Source organism: Perca flavescens, chromosome 2, assembly GCF_004354835.1.
Source record: "Perca flavescens isolate YP-PL-M2 chromosome 2, PFLA_1.0, whole genome shotgun sequence".
Classification (NCBI taxonomy): Eukaryota; Metazoa; Chordata; class Actinopteri; order Perciformes; family Percidae; genus Perca; species Perca flavescens.
The window spans coordinates 17324994-17344500 of NC_041332.1; the positions used below are offsets into that span (position 1 = coordinate 17324994).

The window sequence follows — 19507 nt, forward strand, 5'->3', positions numbered from 1 at the left end:
AAATTAGTTTCACATTCATTGTCTATGAAGCAGCTTAGTAACCTGATGACATCATAGTTTGAGTCTTACATTTCTGGTTTGTGGCTTTGCAGGAGAGTAGCTCTTAATCAAAAATATCAGAGGTGAGATTAAAGGCTGTTGCACACCAGGGACGTTTTTTCCATGCGATTATTTCGCATGTCAATATATTTTTTCGAACTGTTGTTTTTGTCAAAAGTAGTGTTCACTTATGAGGATCACCAAACAACAACACAGAGGCTGCTGTCTGAACTACAGACTGTACGTCAGCTAACTTTATTACTCCTTTCAACCTTTACAAAGGCAGCACAATCTTTCCGTTTTTAACTTTCACAATAAGCCTGAGACATATACTACACTGTTTTGCAGAGGGAATTAAATTGAGTATTAACTGTATACTCAATAAGAGTTGGAGGAAACTCAATAAATAGCTTACAGTAGCTTATTTACAGCTTTTCCTGGGACGTACCCAAAGCTAACCCCCGTCCCTCCACTCAGCAGTCTGGACACCAGACAGGACACCTTTTGGTGATTGTGAGGAGCTGCTACATTTATTTGTTCTCAAATTGCAGAATCTAGCTGCTGTACAATCACTTAATATCTTCACCACTAATTGTTAACTCTCCTCTGCTCCGACTGCTCTCTCTTTCTCGTCCGCTCATATCACATCTTTTGTCACTTTCTTTCTCTCTTCAGCATCTGTCCGACTGATATGGTAGAAGAGCTGGCGCAAATATCCCAAACTTTTATTGAAAACTGTGGCAAATTTGCACCGCTGTCTGTGTGAATAGTTTTGATGTGAAATATTCACAGCTGATTATTTTGCATATTGGCGTCGCTTATTCGTCACGCCCCCGGTGTGTAACTGTCTTAAGTCACACATGTGTAAGTCACAAGTCTTAACCTTCACCATCTTGAACAAGTCCCAAGTCACTGTGTTTAGACCCAAGTAAGGCTGTACCAACAAAAAGGGGTGTAACCTCTTGGTTGTTGTTTTTTTGTTTCTGTTTACAAGCACAGACCAGGTAAAGCAGCCGTTAACAATGCAGGGGCCCGTTTCAGGAAGGAGGTTTAACAAACTCTGGGCCTGATTTACTAACACTGGCGCAGTTTGCGCTGCGTCTGTTTATGCGAGTTTGGTAATAGCGCACGCTATGCTTCCACATTTTGCGTAGTATTTATCAACCCTGACACCCATCAGGCAATCAGCGTCTTTCTCCGCCCACTATACCGTAAATTGCGCTGTAGCGAAGCGGTACTTGTGCTATGATATGGCTGAGTGCAGACTGCGATATTCCCACTGCTGATGCTATGACTGTTTGAAATGATCCTGCTGCCAATATTTGTAATGTAGCGAGGAGTTTAACAACTGCTGGAATGGAATGTGAACGCTGAGTGGGTGATTCAATGTCATCTTTGATTTCTTCCAGTAACTCTAATATTGCATGGCTGCTTGATCTGTAACGCTAAATGATGTTGTGTTCACTGACAAAGTGTGATTCTTGTGTTAAAAATATTTTCAGCCTCGCCTATGTCTTCGTCTTGCTCAAATTACTGTTGCCATTTCACCAGCGGCATAAAGGTCTACAAGGAAACTCGATTGCGGCTGGTTCAGACCTGCTTTTAAGAGGCAGAGAATTTCCCCCGCAGAATAGAGGCGCGCTCTTACTGACAGTCTTTGTAAATACCACGGAATATATAATTAGGTGCACTTTGCGCTTATCCTCCCACCTTTTTGGGTGGAACTCCCACTTTCCCCACGACCCTCCCACGAACGCATATTGAAAGCGCAACTTGTCTCTTCATGCTCATGTGGCAGACAATCTGCGATTTTACCCAAGTGCGCCCTGTTTGTAAATAGCCCGCATCAGTTACGTCCGTCTTTGCGACCAATTAGCGCCTGGAAACAGGCGCAAACGGCTTGATAAATCTAGCCCTCTGAGTCTAACCCGGATATCGGAGTTGATTTACCCTAAGATGGGAAACTCTGAGTTTTTGGTTTCAGGCAGCATTAATGGAGCAATGATACTACGATTCACCATGGTAACAACCACAAACAAACTGGTGGGCGAAAATACTCACGCACACATACAGCGAGTTTGAACATGTATTTAGTTAAAAAATCCACAGAGCAGCTGCTGTAAAAGAGAGAATTTGCGTGGGAGAAAATTGCTGCTGGAGTCAATGAGTTAGTTCCAATATAGTGTATATCAGTGGTTCCCAACCTGGGATCCGGGCACCCCTTAGGGGGGCGGCAAAGATCACAGGGGGTGCGCAAGTCTTTATCTGGTTTGAGAGGAAAAAAAAGTTAAACAAATTATGATAATACACTAGAATATATAATGTATACAAAAGTCTGTATAAAAACTATGTATTTTTGTTCTCGCTTAAAATTGTAGGCAGGCTACGTAGTAGGCCAAACCTCCGGGACCTCTTAACCTGGGACCCTTGCTGTCATCAGGTCAGCTGCTAGCTGCTATCTATTATCTGCTAAATGTTAGCTGCTAGCTGCTATCATCCTCGTCTTTCCTGCCGCCACGGCATCACTATTTTATGAATTAAACATGACGGAGAAACGTAAAAGTTCTGATAACTGATCTGTATCAAAAAAGAAAGTTAGGCTCTATCTCGAGAGTTACCTCAACTTTGGTTTCAGGGTGGGGGCCTAATAATAATAATACATTTAATTTGTAATGCACTTTATATTTACGCAAATCTCAAAGTGCTACATGATAGTGCTAAAAATTATAAAAACACATGGAGAGCATGAAAAAAAAAAAAAAAGTAAATAAAAGGAAAAGGGCACCTAAAAAGGTGGGTTTTAAGGCCACGTTTAAAAGCATCCACAGTCTGTGGGGTCCTCAGGTGGTCAGGGAGAGCATTCCACAGACTGGGAGCAGCTGAGCAGAAAGCCCGATCTCCCATTGTACAGAGTTTTGTCCTGGGAGGTTTCAAAAAAATATGCTGAGGCAAATCGGAGGGTACGTGTTGAGGTCTGTGGGGTGAGGAGTTACTTGAGGTGGGGGGGGGGCTTCACCATGAATGCACTGGTGGGTAAGGAGGGAGACCTTGTACTCAACCCTGAGTGAGACAGGAAGCCAGTGGAGTGATTTGAGGATGGGGGTGATGTGGTCATATTTGCGCACCCTCAACAGGATCCTAGCAGCGCTGTTTTGAATATACTGCAATTTCTGAAGGCTTTTGTCAGGGATCCCGGTGAGGAGCGCATTGCAGTAGTCCAGCCAGGGCTCAGCTTTTCTTAGACATAAGTAGGGGGGGCGCCAGGGAAAAAAGGTTGGGAACCACTGGTGTATATCATATTTAATCATAAGTATAATATTACTGGTGAAATGGTATTGAACCTATAATCTATAAAAATCCTAGGCCTACTAATCCCATTCTGAGGCTGCAGCACCATCATTAACAGAATTATAATTCATAATCTTTTATGTCAAAGGGTTTACATCATTCACCTGCAATACTGTGAAACATCTTTTTAATGGCTCTTACTGGTTTGTGTCCAGGGAACACTACAAAAACATAAAAAAAATGTTTCAGAGTGAGTCACTCTCTTCTGACTAATATGCTCCGCATCACCAATGTTGTAAAGAAAACTGCCGTTTGCAAAAAAAAATGTAATGTAACACAAAAAATGTGTTGGGATGTAGGGCATGTCAACGATGGGAGACGTTAGTGATACAAGGATGGCTAAGGTTAGGTAGGCTACATAACTGATAGACTGTGAAGAAAAATGATAGCGCTCAAATAGGAAGTTTTTTTTTAAAATGTCGGGATTTCAATATCATCTCCAGACATATGTTTAACTCCCTGCGAAGTAATATAGCTTCTTCATCAATGGGATCGTAGACCAAAGGAAATTCCATGTTCGAGAAAAAAACGTTTCATAGTCTGCCTAACATGGTTAATAAACCAACCCTGTTTTTTTATTCATGCAGGTAACAAACTGTGCTAAAATGCGCTTGATTAAAACTGATAAATGAATGATGAAATAAAAGAGCACTGTGTCAGAGGGAGGAGACTGAAAGGAGAAAACCTGCTCCCGACCAGGCTAGGTTCACAGAGTCCGAGGTTAAGTTACCTCTCTTTCTGAAACGGAAAACCCAGAATTACCCTCATCTCAGGGTTAGCAAACTCAGAGTTTTCACTAAACCTGCTTTCTGAAATGGACCCCACATGTCATTCGGTACCTCCTTCAGCTGTATGTGGGTTTGTGAACTCCTTTGCTGCCTCCTTCTTAGTCTCTGCTGGGCTCCCTCTTGCTCTGGGCTATCCTTTTCTCAGCCATCTGATGCACAAGTCTTCACCCAGGCTATTCAGACCATAAAGCAGGTTCTCAGGCTGGCTGTGGGAGAGCTGTCTGGTCTGTTGACCCTTGTCAAACTGAACACAGAATGAGAGCCATAACATGGGTGAGAAAGATGTGGTATGGTACAGATGATAATGTGTGATACTGTATGGTGAACATAGCTTTCTGTATCTCCTTGATCTTCTTATCTTGGTATCCTCCTTTCTTCCATCTTGCTTAAAAAGGGATTAAAGACTTAGGGTGAGATTTGAAAATGACTGTAACAGTACTATACATTTTTTCAGATTTATTTGTGGAGGCTTCCCAGCATTGCCATTGCCAAGTATTAGTACCCAGCTAATCAAGCTGACCTGCTAAACTGTATATTACTAACCTTACGTTTCTTAGCAGGTTAACGCTACTAAGTTACTGTAACTGCCACTTGTCTTTGTAAGGTCCGTGTTTGCACGAGGAAATAGGAACTTAAGTTAAACATGGAACGTTGACGTTACTAAATTAACGTTAGCGTTAGTCAACTGACAAATATTGCTAATGTAGCTAATTAACTGTTATATATTTAGCTAGCTAGCTAACATTATGATTGGTGCATGGTTCACATTCAAAGCTAAAGTTACATAAGGACAGTCTTATGTAGGCACATAAACGGCAAATGCTAACGTTATCCCTGCTGATATTTTAAAATTGTGAAACGTATGCAAGTGTTATCTTAACTCGTGTCCAGTTGATATCTCGTGAAGAAACTGCATGTAAATAAAAAGAAAATTATTACTTTACCTTAAGTAAAAGCTGAATGTGAATCACCGTGGAAAAGTCCTGACTCCTGCCTTACGCTATTATCCACACTGTCTCTGCGTCGAGACGAGTTTGACGTTAGCACACCCCCCCATGAAGTCAACAATATCATTGGTCAAGATCGTCTCTGCCCGGTGTGATTCATCCAATGATTGTGCAACATTCAATTATTTGAATCTCCGCGCACTTTCTTGATATCTGAAGCACATAGACTAAAGAGACAATTTCTGTTTACATTTCTGTTTAATCAACCATTTTAAGGTCATCGCTTCACGTCCAGATTATCAATGTTCACGTTGATGCTAGAAGCTCATGCTCTGAGCTGTTTGCATGACATAGACAGGAACAAACATCAAAAGCCAGAGTGGACACAGTATAAGACATCCCCACGGACATCAGTAAGCAGTCAATGGAAAAAGATGTTGGGCCATGAATCTGAAATAGGCCCATGGCCTCCACGGAAGTGAAATGAGGCAAGAACATCAGATGTCCCATATTAGGATGGTGAAGATGTAGGCTTACCCAGGCTGAAGGCTGCCTGGCTCTCTGTGTACTGTATTGTCATCCTGTAGGCCCATAGGGTTGTGGGCCTATGTGATGTGAACTGTGGCTGCACGATTGTCAACTAATTCGCCAGACCAAAACACGATTATATAGTGATGACCATATCACAGACTTGGACTAAAATAGACATCATGTACATCCAAGGCTTGTAGTTTATGTTGACTCTTGTCTCATTCATTCCCATAACTGAAGCTATGGCTTTGTTTATTTTTACAAAGACAGATACATCATATACAGCATCTTTGTTCGCACTGGCCCCAGTGGTGATTTGGTACAGTACAGTTTTTTAAGCTTGTGTGCTGCCAAGTTGTTTTAGTGTTTGTATTACCATAAATATGCTTGCAAAATATTACAGTAGTGTAGTTTCTAATGTAATTACATTGATCCAACTATAATTGAGAACAATTGCTTGTAGGTTTTTGCTGTGGAGTTGTTGAGGCCATGCAGTGAGGGTTCATGTCAGTCTCATTCAATGCATTAAATGTGTATAGCTGGTCCTACCTGTCTCAGTACCTCTGTTAACCCCTCTTCAAATAACTGCAAAGCAAAATACAAGTCCTACTCTATGGCTAGAATTTAGTAGACTTGCATTAAGAGATACTGGACATGATGATGTTTGACAGCGATTAAAACACTAACACACAGTATGTATGAGACCACATTGAATAAGCTAAAATGGACTCTACATTATACCAATATTTACCCTCTAAAGAGTCTCTGATGCATATATTGGATAGTTAATTGTGTGTGTGTGTGTATATATATATATATATATATATATATATATATATATATATATATATATATATATATATATATATATATATATATATACACACACACACACACACACACACACACACACAGTAAATTAATGGGATAAGTCTGTAGATATATTGAATAGTTGCTTTTAATCACTATAAAGGTTTGTTTGTATAAAGTAAACCTAATATATTAATGATTAAAGTACAGTATATTAGATAGTTTCTTTTTAACACTAAAATAAACCCTTATACATTTACGGAGAAAAGCCTGTAGACATATTGAAGAGTTGATTGTAATTGCTGATAAATAATTTATATAAAGTAATGACTATAAAATAATGGTTCTGTTATTAAGTTATTATCACATATTGTTTTTTGTACAGTAGAAAACCAGTATTAAACAGGAATTTACTGTAAATTGATTGGATAATCATGTAAAATAAATGCCTAAAGCTTTTAAGATGCTATTAATGGGCTGTCAAATAGGGTAATTTTACATTAATTTGACAAGATTTTTGTGTGTTTTACATCCAGAAATCTGTACTTTAACAGGGAGTTCTTGCGGATGGATTGGATAATTTTGTGAATTTACCAAAGAAAACCGTATGAAAACAGCAGTTTTCATTTAAATTATGTAATTTTAAGGTATTTTGCAATATTTTTCAGTGTTTGTACAGATTTATACATTTGTTTGACATTCTAAATATGTTTTTTGATTAAAATTCTTTTTAATTCTACAGTAGTTGGACTGTGAAAATACAGAAAATGTACAGTAAAAATCAGCAAACATGTCAGCAGTGTGAAAGTACTGTCAAAACTGTAAAAATAAAAAATAAACTGCAATATTTAACAACTTCAATCCTAGGTAGGCTACTTTTCTGCTCCCATGTACAAGCACCGACAGCGAGAGACCCTTCCTGATTTCCCAAACTACCGAGTGAAATCACAGAAGGCGTCAAAAAAAATTGTGGCATTAAAAAGGAATTTGCGTTAACTCGTTAATATCCCGTTCATTTTTGACAGCCCTCATTATAACCTCTATTTGGAGTTCCGGTCACACTTGGCAAAACGGTTTCATAGATAAAACCGTCATACATAATACTACAGGGCCATTGCAGTAAAAAAAGGCTCGTTTTTTCCCCCTCAGGTTGGTCTACTTTGCTAACAAAACACTGTCCTTGGCTAAGGTGGAAAGTAAACACAATCTCATTGGCCAACTGAACTCAGTCACCAGTCAACTCCAGTCTACCCATGCCCATCTATCTTCCAAGATTGTTTTCTTTCTTCAGTAATTAAAAAGATAAGGGCTAATGTGTCCCTTGATTAACGTATTGAAGACCCACTGCTATTTCATTTTACTCCCGTTAAATCATTACTTTTGTTACTAGTCTTGGTTGAATGTTAATTGTATGTGGTTAATCATCTTCATCATCACCACCTTAGTTTTGCTTATCACACCAGCTACAAGACATAAACGCTCACAGATAAGCTAAAGGAAGGCCAAGACAGTATTTAGAAAGCCTATTTTTAAGCATGGAAATGAACTACTATCAACAGCGGCTTATGGGTACCACACCTCTAAAACTAGTGAGTGAATGCCAACTCATACCAATTATTTCAGTATTTGGGAGACAGTTAAAACAAGATAAGAACATTTCTTTGTTCTATTCTAGGTTTTTATTCACAAAAAACCTCTTGGACTAAATACTAGGATTTACCCTGAGTCTCATTCAGCACACCAGTGACTTCTACTCAAGCATCACAAGACAGCAACAGCAGCCAGTGTTAGGGAATGGGGGCAGGGACGCATGCAGAGAGCAAAGGCAAGGATGGCAAAGCGATGGAGGCAGGCAGTGATACAGTATACACAGAATAAATGGGAGGCAATGATAGACAGTGAGACAGAAAAGAAGGATGTGAAGATAAATAAAAAATTTGAGAGTGATGACTTACATGTGGGTTATCTATGCACAAAAAAGCTGGATGCTTTTCCATCCCACGCCACTGTTGATTCTCAGTTTAAATAACTCACTGCTCTTTTCCTAATCCCTCTATCTTTTTATTTCTCCCTTTAGCGCAGCCGCATTAGGCAACGATTGGAGGACATGAACGAGCCAGCAAGCAGCAGAGGAATGGAAAAAGGAGGAGAGAGAGGAATGGTGACACAGACATAAAGCTGGGGGAGGGGCTGAGTGAGATCGGGGTTGGGTTGATCTGGATTAAAGCTTGTGATTGGCTGAGTAAAAGGGAAGAACATTTTTTTTTTCATTTCACTGCATCCTTTTAGACATCCAGCACAGGAGATCGTCTTGTGAGTCCTTGTACTAATACCATTGCTGACTACTTACTCTTCTGAAATAACAAGTCTAAAATTACATGTCAGGAACAATATACTTCAAATGACTATGCCACTTAACTTTTTTTACCAGCCACGTTTTGTTTTGTTTTTAACCGGCAAGTGTGTAACTGCATGTGAAAAATAATACAAGATCTACAATACTCAAGCATGTTAGTTTCATAAGGTAAATACTAACATCCTGGATCTGGCTTGGCCCCACCCACCCTGCTCGTGCTCACGTTTGGCTGAGACTCGTTCAGTGACTTCATTCTAGCATCTACCTAAAAGAGCGGCGCACGTCTAGATGACTAGAAACATTGGAGATTCAGCCATGGCTTATCGTGTTTGAGCCTCACAGCCGGGTTCAGACAGGAGGAGGCGGGATGGCCGTCTTGTGTTGCCCCAGCAACGGGCGGCCCGCTTGCCAAGCTTCACAAGCTGGCGTCTGCAACTATAAGGGCGTCCTGTCTGACATCTTATGCGTGTTGACTACATCACAAATAGAAAGTGTCTGGCTTGTCTTGTTGTAAGCTAACCAATGAAGGTGTGTCTCCTCTTAAAGTGTCAGAGTGAAACAGTATGCTGCTTTTTATTTACCCGCCGCCGTGGTTGGTTGGTCAAATTCACTAATTTCCATCCCTGCACGTGACCCATGCCACTGTATTAATGAGGACTAGCGGTTTAAATCGGCCGTCCTACATACGGAGTATGCCCGGCAGACACAGCTGACAACCTTGCAGATGGATGCCATGGAGACAAGCGTTGACACACTGCTGTGGACTTGTGTGTGACATGTGTCAACGACAATGCATGGAACATCGTAGCTGTGCGATGTTCCGTGCAAGTTTGTGAACGGGCAACACAGATTGTGATAATGAACAACTAAACACGTTACACATTCGACCTTTAATGATCGGTTAACAAGGGTTGGCTGTCAGAAAAAAACTCTGAATTAGCATGCCTAATAATAGCCTTTAAGTCTTTATCTGGACCTTATCTATTATTAAGCGATAATTTCCGCTTCCCCATTTCTGCAAGTGAATCTTGCAAGAAAACACACTAAGAAACTATTAACAATATAGAAGAAATACGTTATATTTTTTATGTATAAATGATCGGATTGTGATAAATGATCAAATATGCATCCCCTGCTTGCCTACTCCTGATTTAGGCTACTTGCCCTTCTCCCTGCTGTTATCCTTGAGTCCAATTTTTACATGATGAAACATCAAAATCTGCCCATCCACTATATTTATTTAGAAATAGAATAAACCACTGCTGTTTTTGATTGTTTTTTCTAAAATTACTTAGGCCTATTTATTGCGACAGAGACAAGCAGGCAAAGACAGCAGGCAAAGACAGCAGCCTGCGGCGAAAGGTTGAGACAGTTGAGACTCTGCATGTTATATCTTTTTATAAGCCTAATAAAGTACAGTGAAACGTGTTGCTCTTTTCAATCTTAAAAGATTCTTGACCATATACCTTTATGGGCTGAGTATCATCCCAGTAACAATCAGTCTTTGTCCAGACCTGCACACTCCCACCAACCAACACAGATACACCTACACAGTCTCACTAATAGCACTAACAGACTGCACCATCTGCATGCATTCACCTCATTGGTTCGTCCCAAGTGAGCTGCGATCAGAGGTCAAAATATGACAAAGCCATAAAAACGATGAAGCTTACTGCAGTCTGCCACGTCTCTGATTCACTCTTCACTGACTCACCTTTACTTGTGTTGTTTGTTTATTTAAGAAGTTCAGGGACCTAGAGGTTTCCGCTTCCCTCAATTTACCAAAAGAGTTCAAGTAACTCTGCCATATTTTCATTTCAGAGAAATGCATAAAAAAAAAAGTGATAAAAATGTAAACTCAAAGACCTGCTGCCTAAGTTATCCATTCAAATTAAAATTATTGAGCTTCGGTCCAAGTAGGGCAGACAGTGAGTGTCCGTCGACCTAGTTTTTGCGGTGTGTCAAGCACCGTCGCCATGCGTCGGCCTTCGTCTACTTTTTTTGGCCAATTCAACATGTTGAATTGGCGTCAGCTGAATAGACAATACATCTGAATGGCTGTTTAGCTTAAGCAAATGAGTACACAAGAAGAAAAAAAAGGTAGTGAAGAAAGCAAACAAACGAATGGGAGAGTGCATTTTTCCATCTCATCTTATCAATCCAATATGCTACACAGAGAGCTGTCAAAACTGGCCAAGAATGATGTTTGAATGTTAAGAAAAAAAAAAACACATTTTTGGAATATCTATTTTTGCACATTATGTCCATAATGGCAAACGTAAAGCGAGATACATAACTACTTCTGTAGGTGTATTTATTTCAACATAAACATGTCTTTTAAGATAAAGATATATAAGAACAGTCCATTTATATAAGAACAGTCCATTTTAAAATATCTACATACCTACACATTACAAAATAAAATAATGTCCTATACCATATACAGTAAAGACTGTACACCTATCTCTCTTAGCACTGTGGTTGGTGCTAGACTGACAACTGAGACCCCTAGCAAGCAATCTAGCTAACTAACCAGCCAGCAAGCAGACCATTACATTAGTAAAATGTAACAACTTAATGTTTCATTCACACACTCTGTCTTGTCACACCGCCGGAAAGCCCATTACTATCGCCAGATGAGTGACAACTTTGTTCGGCTCATTTTCTGTAACCAGTGAAGACATGTGTGCGTTATTATGTATCCCACGTAACTTCTAGACAAGTCCCGCCCTAAGAAGCAGGTTGATTGGTTGGGGTTAGGCATGACCATGAGTGGTTAAGGTTAGGATAGCCGATTGGTCGCCTGGCCAATAGTAGCGTGTGAATGCTAGTGAAGGGCGGGGCTTGCCTCGAAGTTGGGTGGGTTCCATAATAACGCATGTTGTGTGGAATTAGCAAGCTAACGTTAGCTAACTTGCCAGCGCCGCAGTGGGCCCTTCGCTCGGTCCCTTCGCTCGGTCCCTCCACTCCCCACCGCAGGGAGACTTATTTGCCAATAAAACGGATGACAGCTCTGGAAATGGACAGTCTTGTTAGCCATCTTTTGATTCAAGCAAGCACCGTTTAGTTGTAGCAGTTAAGTATCATATCAACGTTTGTATCCGGTTTCCTTTTTTAAATGACGAATAGATTACCGCCACCCTATGGCATAGAGTTAATTCCCCTCACGCAGGCGCAGAACGTATGTGGCAGTCGGTTGTAGTCTTTGCGGTGTATTCAAGTGCAATTTGCGGGCCAAGACAAAAGTGACGTGGGGTGCCGCCACAGTCGGCCTTAGTTGCTACTAGTTCTGTTTGGTGTGCCAGAGCCATAGTCATAAGTCATAGATCCATCAGTGTTGAGTGTTGCCCTTAGGCCAAGATGTTTATATTCATTTTAAAAAAGGGGGGAAAAAATTAATCTAAGATGTCACCTATGAAAAATTGTGATAAGCATTTATCATCATTTTATAGACCAAATACTTAAATAATAAATAATAGAGCAAATTAATAAAAAATGAAAATAACCTTTAAAAAAAATAAAGTGATTGTGAGCACACATACTGCATTCGTGTCTTTGACATGAGGATGCAATATTTGCACCATTACTACAAGCCAGCTGTAAATATACACGTGGACTGGTTTAACTGCTGTGTTGACACAGTGTGACATCCTGGTACAAAAAAAGACAGGTAATACCACATCAAACACTGATGTCACAATGTGGATTCACTCAAAGAGCAAACAGAGCCACAGACCATGAGCTATGCCCAGAACCTGCTTCCCCACAGGGTTACCATTAAGTCAAGATCATAAGCTCCCCAAATTCTGTTATAAAAAACAGCTTTCCTATAATTAGTCTTTAAACCCAAATTCCATGTTATCTAGCTAATTATGATTTACTGATTTGATGATTTTACCCTTAACTTGGAGTAGGCCTAGTTTTAGTTATACATTTTTTTCCCTCATATAACATTTTCTTTCTCACCTTCAGGACTGATTTCTGCTTTACTAACCTTAGACATAGCTTAAGATAACAATCAAGCATCATGAAAAATGATCTTTGTACAGTGTTACAGTTGAGGCTCTATAAATGACATGAAATGAAGGTATGTCTTATTCATGTTAAGATACTGCCACCTAATGTTAACCTAAAAGCAAAGCTTTTGGTAACTCCTGCGAGGAACCACCTAGATCTCTTGTCAACACTCACTGACTCAAATTACAAAAACCAGGCCTGACCGATCTTAGATAATGTTCTGCTGAATTAAAGAAGTATTTTACCTTTTACTTTGCATAAAAATAGTCTGTCTATGCAGTAGAATGGAGAAAAACTTTTGAAAGTGGTGCTGCAGGACCAGAGAAAACAGAAAAGAAGCTGTGATATGTAGAAAACCTACAACTACCAGAATGCACTGTGCCCCACCGGACCAATAAATGCTCCTGCTGGTGGGTGATGTAATATGAGCTTGTCAAGCTCGTCCATTTTGACACAGAATGGCTGCCGGATTGGTAGCAAACAAACAATCTCGTATAACAGTTAAACGATAAGATGAAAATTTGTTTCTGAAAACAAAACTGGATGAGAAATAGGCAACACGGTAACATAATCATCGTTTGTATTTGATCAGCGCTGCGTAGTTTTACAGTTTCATCCGAGTTTGGTCTGAGATAGAGAAAGCGATAGAGGAGCTGCTCTCTCTCTCTGGATCAGATACTCTTTGTGACCCCTGTAAGTACTAGGGCTGTCCCAAACAATTATTTTTTAAACGATTAATCTAGCAATTATTTTTGCGATTAGTCGACTAATCTAACGATACCTTTTTCGATTAATCTAACGACACATTTTTTGATTAATCTAACGATACATTTTTCGATTAATCTAACGATCCCATTTTTGATTAATCTAACAATACATTTTTTGATTGGCGATTATTTTCCCATTGCTCAATTATTAACCATTTACACAAAACAAGATTCAAATCTCTATTTATTAAAATTGTTTAACACTGCACTGTTCAAGTAAAATGAATTTGTAGTGCAACCTGAAGCCAGATGTAGGCTATCAATCCAACCACAAAATAAAGTCACTTTCAGGAGGAATACAAAAATAAAAACTTAAAGTAAACAGAGCATGTGCAAAAAGAGTAGCCTGTATTTGCTTTTTTTTAACAGTAGGTAAAATAATGAATAAGCTCTTGTTTAACATCCAAGCTCTTTTCCCTTTAATTTAACTTTAATTATTTGTATCTAAAGGCTGGTTAAGCACTGTAGGGAGGATTAGTTGGACAGTTTTTTATGGCGCACATCTGGATGATGGCGTTGGATATGAGTTAGCATGTTAGATGTATTTCCACTCACATACCCAACAACTGCTGAACAACGCCGACACACAGTCCTCGTCTTATCCACCACTCTCTCGCCTGTAGTCTACTATAACTGACCCGAAGACCAACATTTTTTAGGCGGGGACGGCATGAGACGAGAGGACACGACATGGGAGGCTCCAGGCTGCAGCCATACACTCTCCAAGTTTTCCCAAACTTGCGATCTTAAAGAGGGTCGCAACCACTCGCCATACTCGTCCTTTGGTGCTGCTATCTCTGACTCACTCACTGGACCGTCGACCTGACAAAAAATTGCATGTAGGCGGAGGAGCTCGGCTAGCTTCAGAGCTAAGGTGGGGCTACAGATTAGGTGCCCCTAGAACACGCTTATCTATCTGCACGCAAGTTTTATTTATTTATTTTATTTAGTGAATTTAGTTTAAATTATTTGTGTCGATGCATTTTCGTAGTCGATGACGTTGATTATGTCGACGAATCGTCCCAGCCCTAAAGCCCGGGACACACGGGGCCGATTAGGAACTGCATGGCCTATTTCTCACTTAAAATGTTTTCAGAAACATGTTCAGCAAACTATTTTAGTACAATATGAGATCGTATTCTGAACGGCCGCCATGACGTCTGGTTTTGAATTTCCGCAGAAAACAAACCCATGTGACGCTTTCGTCCAATCAGCTGCCGGTTTTCATTTCTTGGGCGACATTACAGATTAGCGCCGCCTGCTGTTATAGAGATGTATTACATCTCGTCTTTTTGGTGTGTTCTGTGGCACTTTTTGGACCTCGGGGACGCGACTGATCATTTCCACTGGCTTTTCTGCTGAGGGTTGGCCGTCTGGTTGGTGTGTAACCACTTTAAGAAGTACAGTCTGTAGTTACTACGGGTGTTGGAGAAAAGAAACAATTCATGTTAGAATCCTGATTGCTATCTTCTAAGATTCTGAATCGATCCACAACCCCCCGCTAAAAAATAACCTAGATAGTGCCTAATATCAGACTGAATTGTCATGGTAAAGGAATGGACTAGTTCCAGGAGGTGGCAGCAACACAACCTTGTGGATGTTGGCTGCCGTAAAACTCCTATGAGAATTTGTTTATGCGAACGCTTCCGGTCAGCTGAGCTGGCTTGATAGCTGCCGTCAGTGTATTAGTACTCATTTTTACTCTGTCTTGTCTCAGTATTTTCTATCACTAAACTGCCTGTGCATTCTTTGATTTATTTGCATATTTACATCAAGGTTAGCGGAACCACTCCCTCACTTGGGTGAGAGAGAGAGATGTGACAGCAGAGTGGAGACCTCCTTTACATAATTGCAATCAGTTGATAAAACGTTTTCAAATATAGAAACTCCATAATCCTATTCCACACTTTATTCTGATTTCATGCCATAATTTGCCACAGTACTTGTATTAATGCACAGCGCACTAGAGTAGAGTTCATTATTATATGCCTATCCCTATATTTTAACTTGCACTATTTCATGTCTTAGATTCTCATTTAGTTTTTTTTACTTGTGATTTTGTTTTATACAACTTTAATTAGCATTGTTGGAGGAAGCCCGAGACCCATGATTCAGTGACAAGGACTGCTTCTGTGTTGTGCATCTGACAATAACTTGAAACTAGATTCAAAATTAGAAATTAGCACCTCTATGTACTGAATCGGGAATCGTTTGAATCGTGGCCCCAAGAATAGGAATGGAAGATACCAAAAGATTCCCAGCCCCAGGGCTGGATTGGCCATTTGGCATACCGGGCATTTTTCCGGTGGGCCGAATCGCCGATATAAATAGGCCTTTTTTATTTTTTGGCCAGCCGGCCCATTGGTTAATTTTCTTTATTGGCACTGGCCTGACCCAATCAAATCCAGGAACCCCCTTCCCCACTCCGGGCCGCAAATTTACGAATCCCACTATGGCCACGCCTCCTGGCCCTGAGACACAAGCTGTAATAGTTATACTGGAAGTTTAGCATTCACGTTAAAATGGACAAACGACCACCAAAGTGTAAGGGAGGTGCAGAGAAATTACGGGAGAAAAAGAATAAGAATATATACAGGCAGATTCTTCAAAATGTGCCAAATTTTCAGACGTTTGGGGCTGTAGTAGCTGCTTCAACATCAAGATGGAAGAGAGATTAGATGACGATGTGGTAAGGAGAAGGCAAATTAACAGGGACTCTCAGGAAGGGAGGGAGGCTGGCTGTGGCTGTGTGTGTGTGTGTGTGTGTGTGTGTGTCATAACGATAACGAGCTGTTTGGCTGTAACATTAAAGTTAGTGGCTTTCAGGTAACCTAATTGCTTAAGCTTACATTGAAAATGCTAGCGGTTAGCCTGTTGGGTTGCTCACAAGTCTGAGTGATCTATAAAATCAGTAAGCATCAGTGTTCCTTAAATGGCTTAATTAGCTTCTCTTGTATTGGTGCTCTTTTCCAGGGCATATACTACTCTCAGCTTTATTGTAGCTTTTGGGAAGGGTTATAGTTATGGTTATTGTATTTAGTAGACACTTGTGTCCAAAGCGACAAAATATGAATCTTACAAAAGTTAAAATTAACAGTAAACTGTTTTTAAAGTTGCTAAGCCAATATTAAGCAAAATAGTAGTAATGTCAATACAATATAAAATATCAATAATAAAAATACCATAAATATACAAATCATAACTCCAAGAATGAATTAATTATTTAAGTGTAAGATCAACAGATAAGTTTTGAGACCCCTTTTGAAGGATCCAAAACGATCACATGAACGCTGAACACTAGGCAAGTCATATCATAGAATGCACGCATATTTTAAGGGGACTCCTCTGCTGTCTGCAGGGAATGTGTCTGACCAATCACGGTGGGTGTAGGCCGCCTGGGCCAAAAATGCCAGGGCCAATTTTTTGTCCCAGTCCAGCCCTAGCTAGTAGTAAACGGCCCGGCCTAACAGAAACACTTCAAGTGAAGCCAAAAGGCGTCACTTGTTTTTTTTGAGTAGGGTAAATGTGGGCACCGGTAAGATGGAGAGAATTTAACATAGTTCATTTACACATAATACCAACATGAGAGAAAGTTGGTTATATATCGGCAAAGTATCCCTTTAACTGATGATGTTGAAAACACAATATGTCCTTGTGAACAGTATACCGTTAACAGATGTTAGTATAACCGTTTGCCAGACTGAAAGCAGTAACGTTAATGCTAAAGATGAAATGGAAAACAATGGTGCGATGTAACGTTAAGGTTACGTAACACAAAGACATACTGCATTATTTTGCAGTTGGGTGGCTTGCCAACTTAGCTATCTAGCTATATCAGAATAAATGTTTTTGTATGATGCTCGTGAGCTCCTGGTTATTCGGTCCCTGTAGCACAAAGGCGTCTTTGTATCTTTGTGCTGGCAGAAAAGTTTGTAAGCTAACGGTAAAGGTTCAACTTCAGCAGTTTATAACAAGCACCTGATTTAGTCTGTTTAGCCGTTTTAACAAACATTAAGCTAACAAATCACGCAACATTCCTTCCACTAACTTTACTTCTCGCTCGTCGCGGTGGACGTTTCGACGCTGCGATCTGACTTTAGCTCTAAAGTTATGCTAGGATGTGCTGCTAGCTCGTTGACAAGCCCCGACAAGGATTAAAACCATTGCTCACCATCACATCAATGTCGTGTTATACTGCTGTTTGGGGACACGTTGCCCAAATCATCACCCTGAAGATTAGCAGTTAAGGTTAGCTTACGTTAGCTGTCGAACCCCACCTCACACTGAAGTTATCAATCCCTCTTTATCCATTTAGATAATAACGTTAAGTTACAATGTTGCGGATTCACGCGTGAGGACAATTACCTTGAATAATCCAGAGGCGCTGTCTTCATCTCATACTGAAACAATCCGTGGTTATATTTACTGCTTTCCCTTCTGCTTTGAGTTTCCAGCGGTTGCTAGCCAACGTGCATCTAGTGCAAATACCCCTCACTGTCACTCACTGCAGTGTGTAATTCGGGGCGGTGCTTAACGTGTGACTCCCAATGGTGACTCCACGTCGAGCACCGCCCTTCCCATTAGACTTACTTAACGGCACCACCTGGTGGCGGAAGCCATGTAGCACATTCACAAACATCAAAACTGCAGTAGGCTACTAATGAACACCGCAGAAACATGGTACACAGGTATATTTGGAATATAGTCATTGTCTGCCTATAAAAGGAAATAAAGATGACATTGCAAATTCAGATGAATTAAATTCAAAACATATTATAGACAACCTTCTAAGTAGGCTAGCAATTAAAGTCAAATTTTTAAGCATTTCTTTTCTTTTTAAGCATCTATAACAATTTTAAAAAAGTGTGTGAAAAGGAGGTTTGAGAGGGCTGTGTGGGTGGCTGGCTTGAGACCAGTGGAGGGGTTGGTAAGAACAGTGCAGTCACTTTCAATTCCACAATTCTTTTATTCCAAGCATTATCAAGAAGAGGTTACAGGTTTGTATGGTTGAGTGTGTGGTTTCTGAGGGGGAAGGATATGGGATACGGTAAGTGTCACAATGCCACAAACATGGCCACAATACATAATCTGCTCGGTTCTTAACCTAACAATGAATATAACTACTCAAATGCACATATTTTACAGGTAACTCAAATGAGCAATGTAAACCTATTCAATATACAGCACACAAACAAAGGAATGCTAGCATGTTCATTTCATCAAAGTAAAAACGTATGAAACTTACATAGCTTAATAACACACACAAGGCAGGAGACAAAGCATGTTCAGCAGCAAGGATTCCTTCATGTGGTTAGAACAAAAGGGAAGGGACTGTGTGCACAGGTGCTGTCTAATAAAAGTCTGTGGCTGATTGGGTTAGGGTTAACCCTAACCCTAACCCTACCCTGAGGCTAATTGATTGCAGGTGTGGTGAACTACAGGGGAAACTGAGTGGCAAAGAAAAGGGGGCGTGGCAACTGCAGAGCTGAAATCTTAATTTCAAATGCAAGAAGTTCGGCACTCGATGTGGGTGGAGTCACACGTTTGACTCCACCCACGTTCTCTAAACCGGCTGTGGTTGAGATCAGTGACTGTAAAAAAATAAAAAAGATCGATATGCTCCTATCGAGTTGTGCTATTTAGCGGTTCTGCACATGCGTGGGAGCAGTCTAATAAAAAATAAAAAAAATAAAAAAATAAAGATGTAATTTAGGCTACTGGCGGAAATGCACTAAAACACATATGGTGGCAATTTTCAACAAGGCAGCATGTAAATCGTCAGACCACCTGATTAACCTGGGAAAAAATAGTTAATGAGACATCGTTCCTCTCTCTCCTCTGCAGAGGAAAACCAAATGAAACTGAATGATGACTGAAACAAATCAATATGTTTACACATTTGTC

At 40.2% G+C, this 19507-nt stretch overlaps 1 protein-coding gene across 3 annotated transcripts in view; it reads right to left on the reverse strand.

The window, feature by feature from the left end:
- Positions 1-18143, reverse strand: part of gne (glucosamine (UDP-N-acetyl)-2-epimerase/N-acetylmannosamine kinase) — a 34665-nt gene extending 16522 nt beyond the window's left edge. For 2 of the 3 annotated variants that reach the window (XM_028603681.1, XM_028603689.1), the window contains exon 1: positions 17969-18143. Coding sequence is in view for 1 of the 3 variants with exons in the window: in XM_028603671.1 (XP_028459472.1) it covers positions 17775-17777 (3 nt within the window). In the remaining 2 variants the exon portion in view is untranslated. Of the gene's footprint in view, positions 1-17774; positions 17875-17968 lie in introns of those variants that run through there. The other variant, XM_028603671.1, reaches the window with a different exon arrangement.
- Between the last annotated feature and the right edge of the window lie 1364 nt (positions 18144-19507).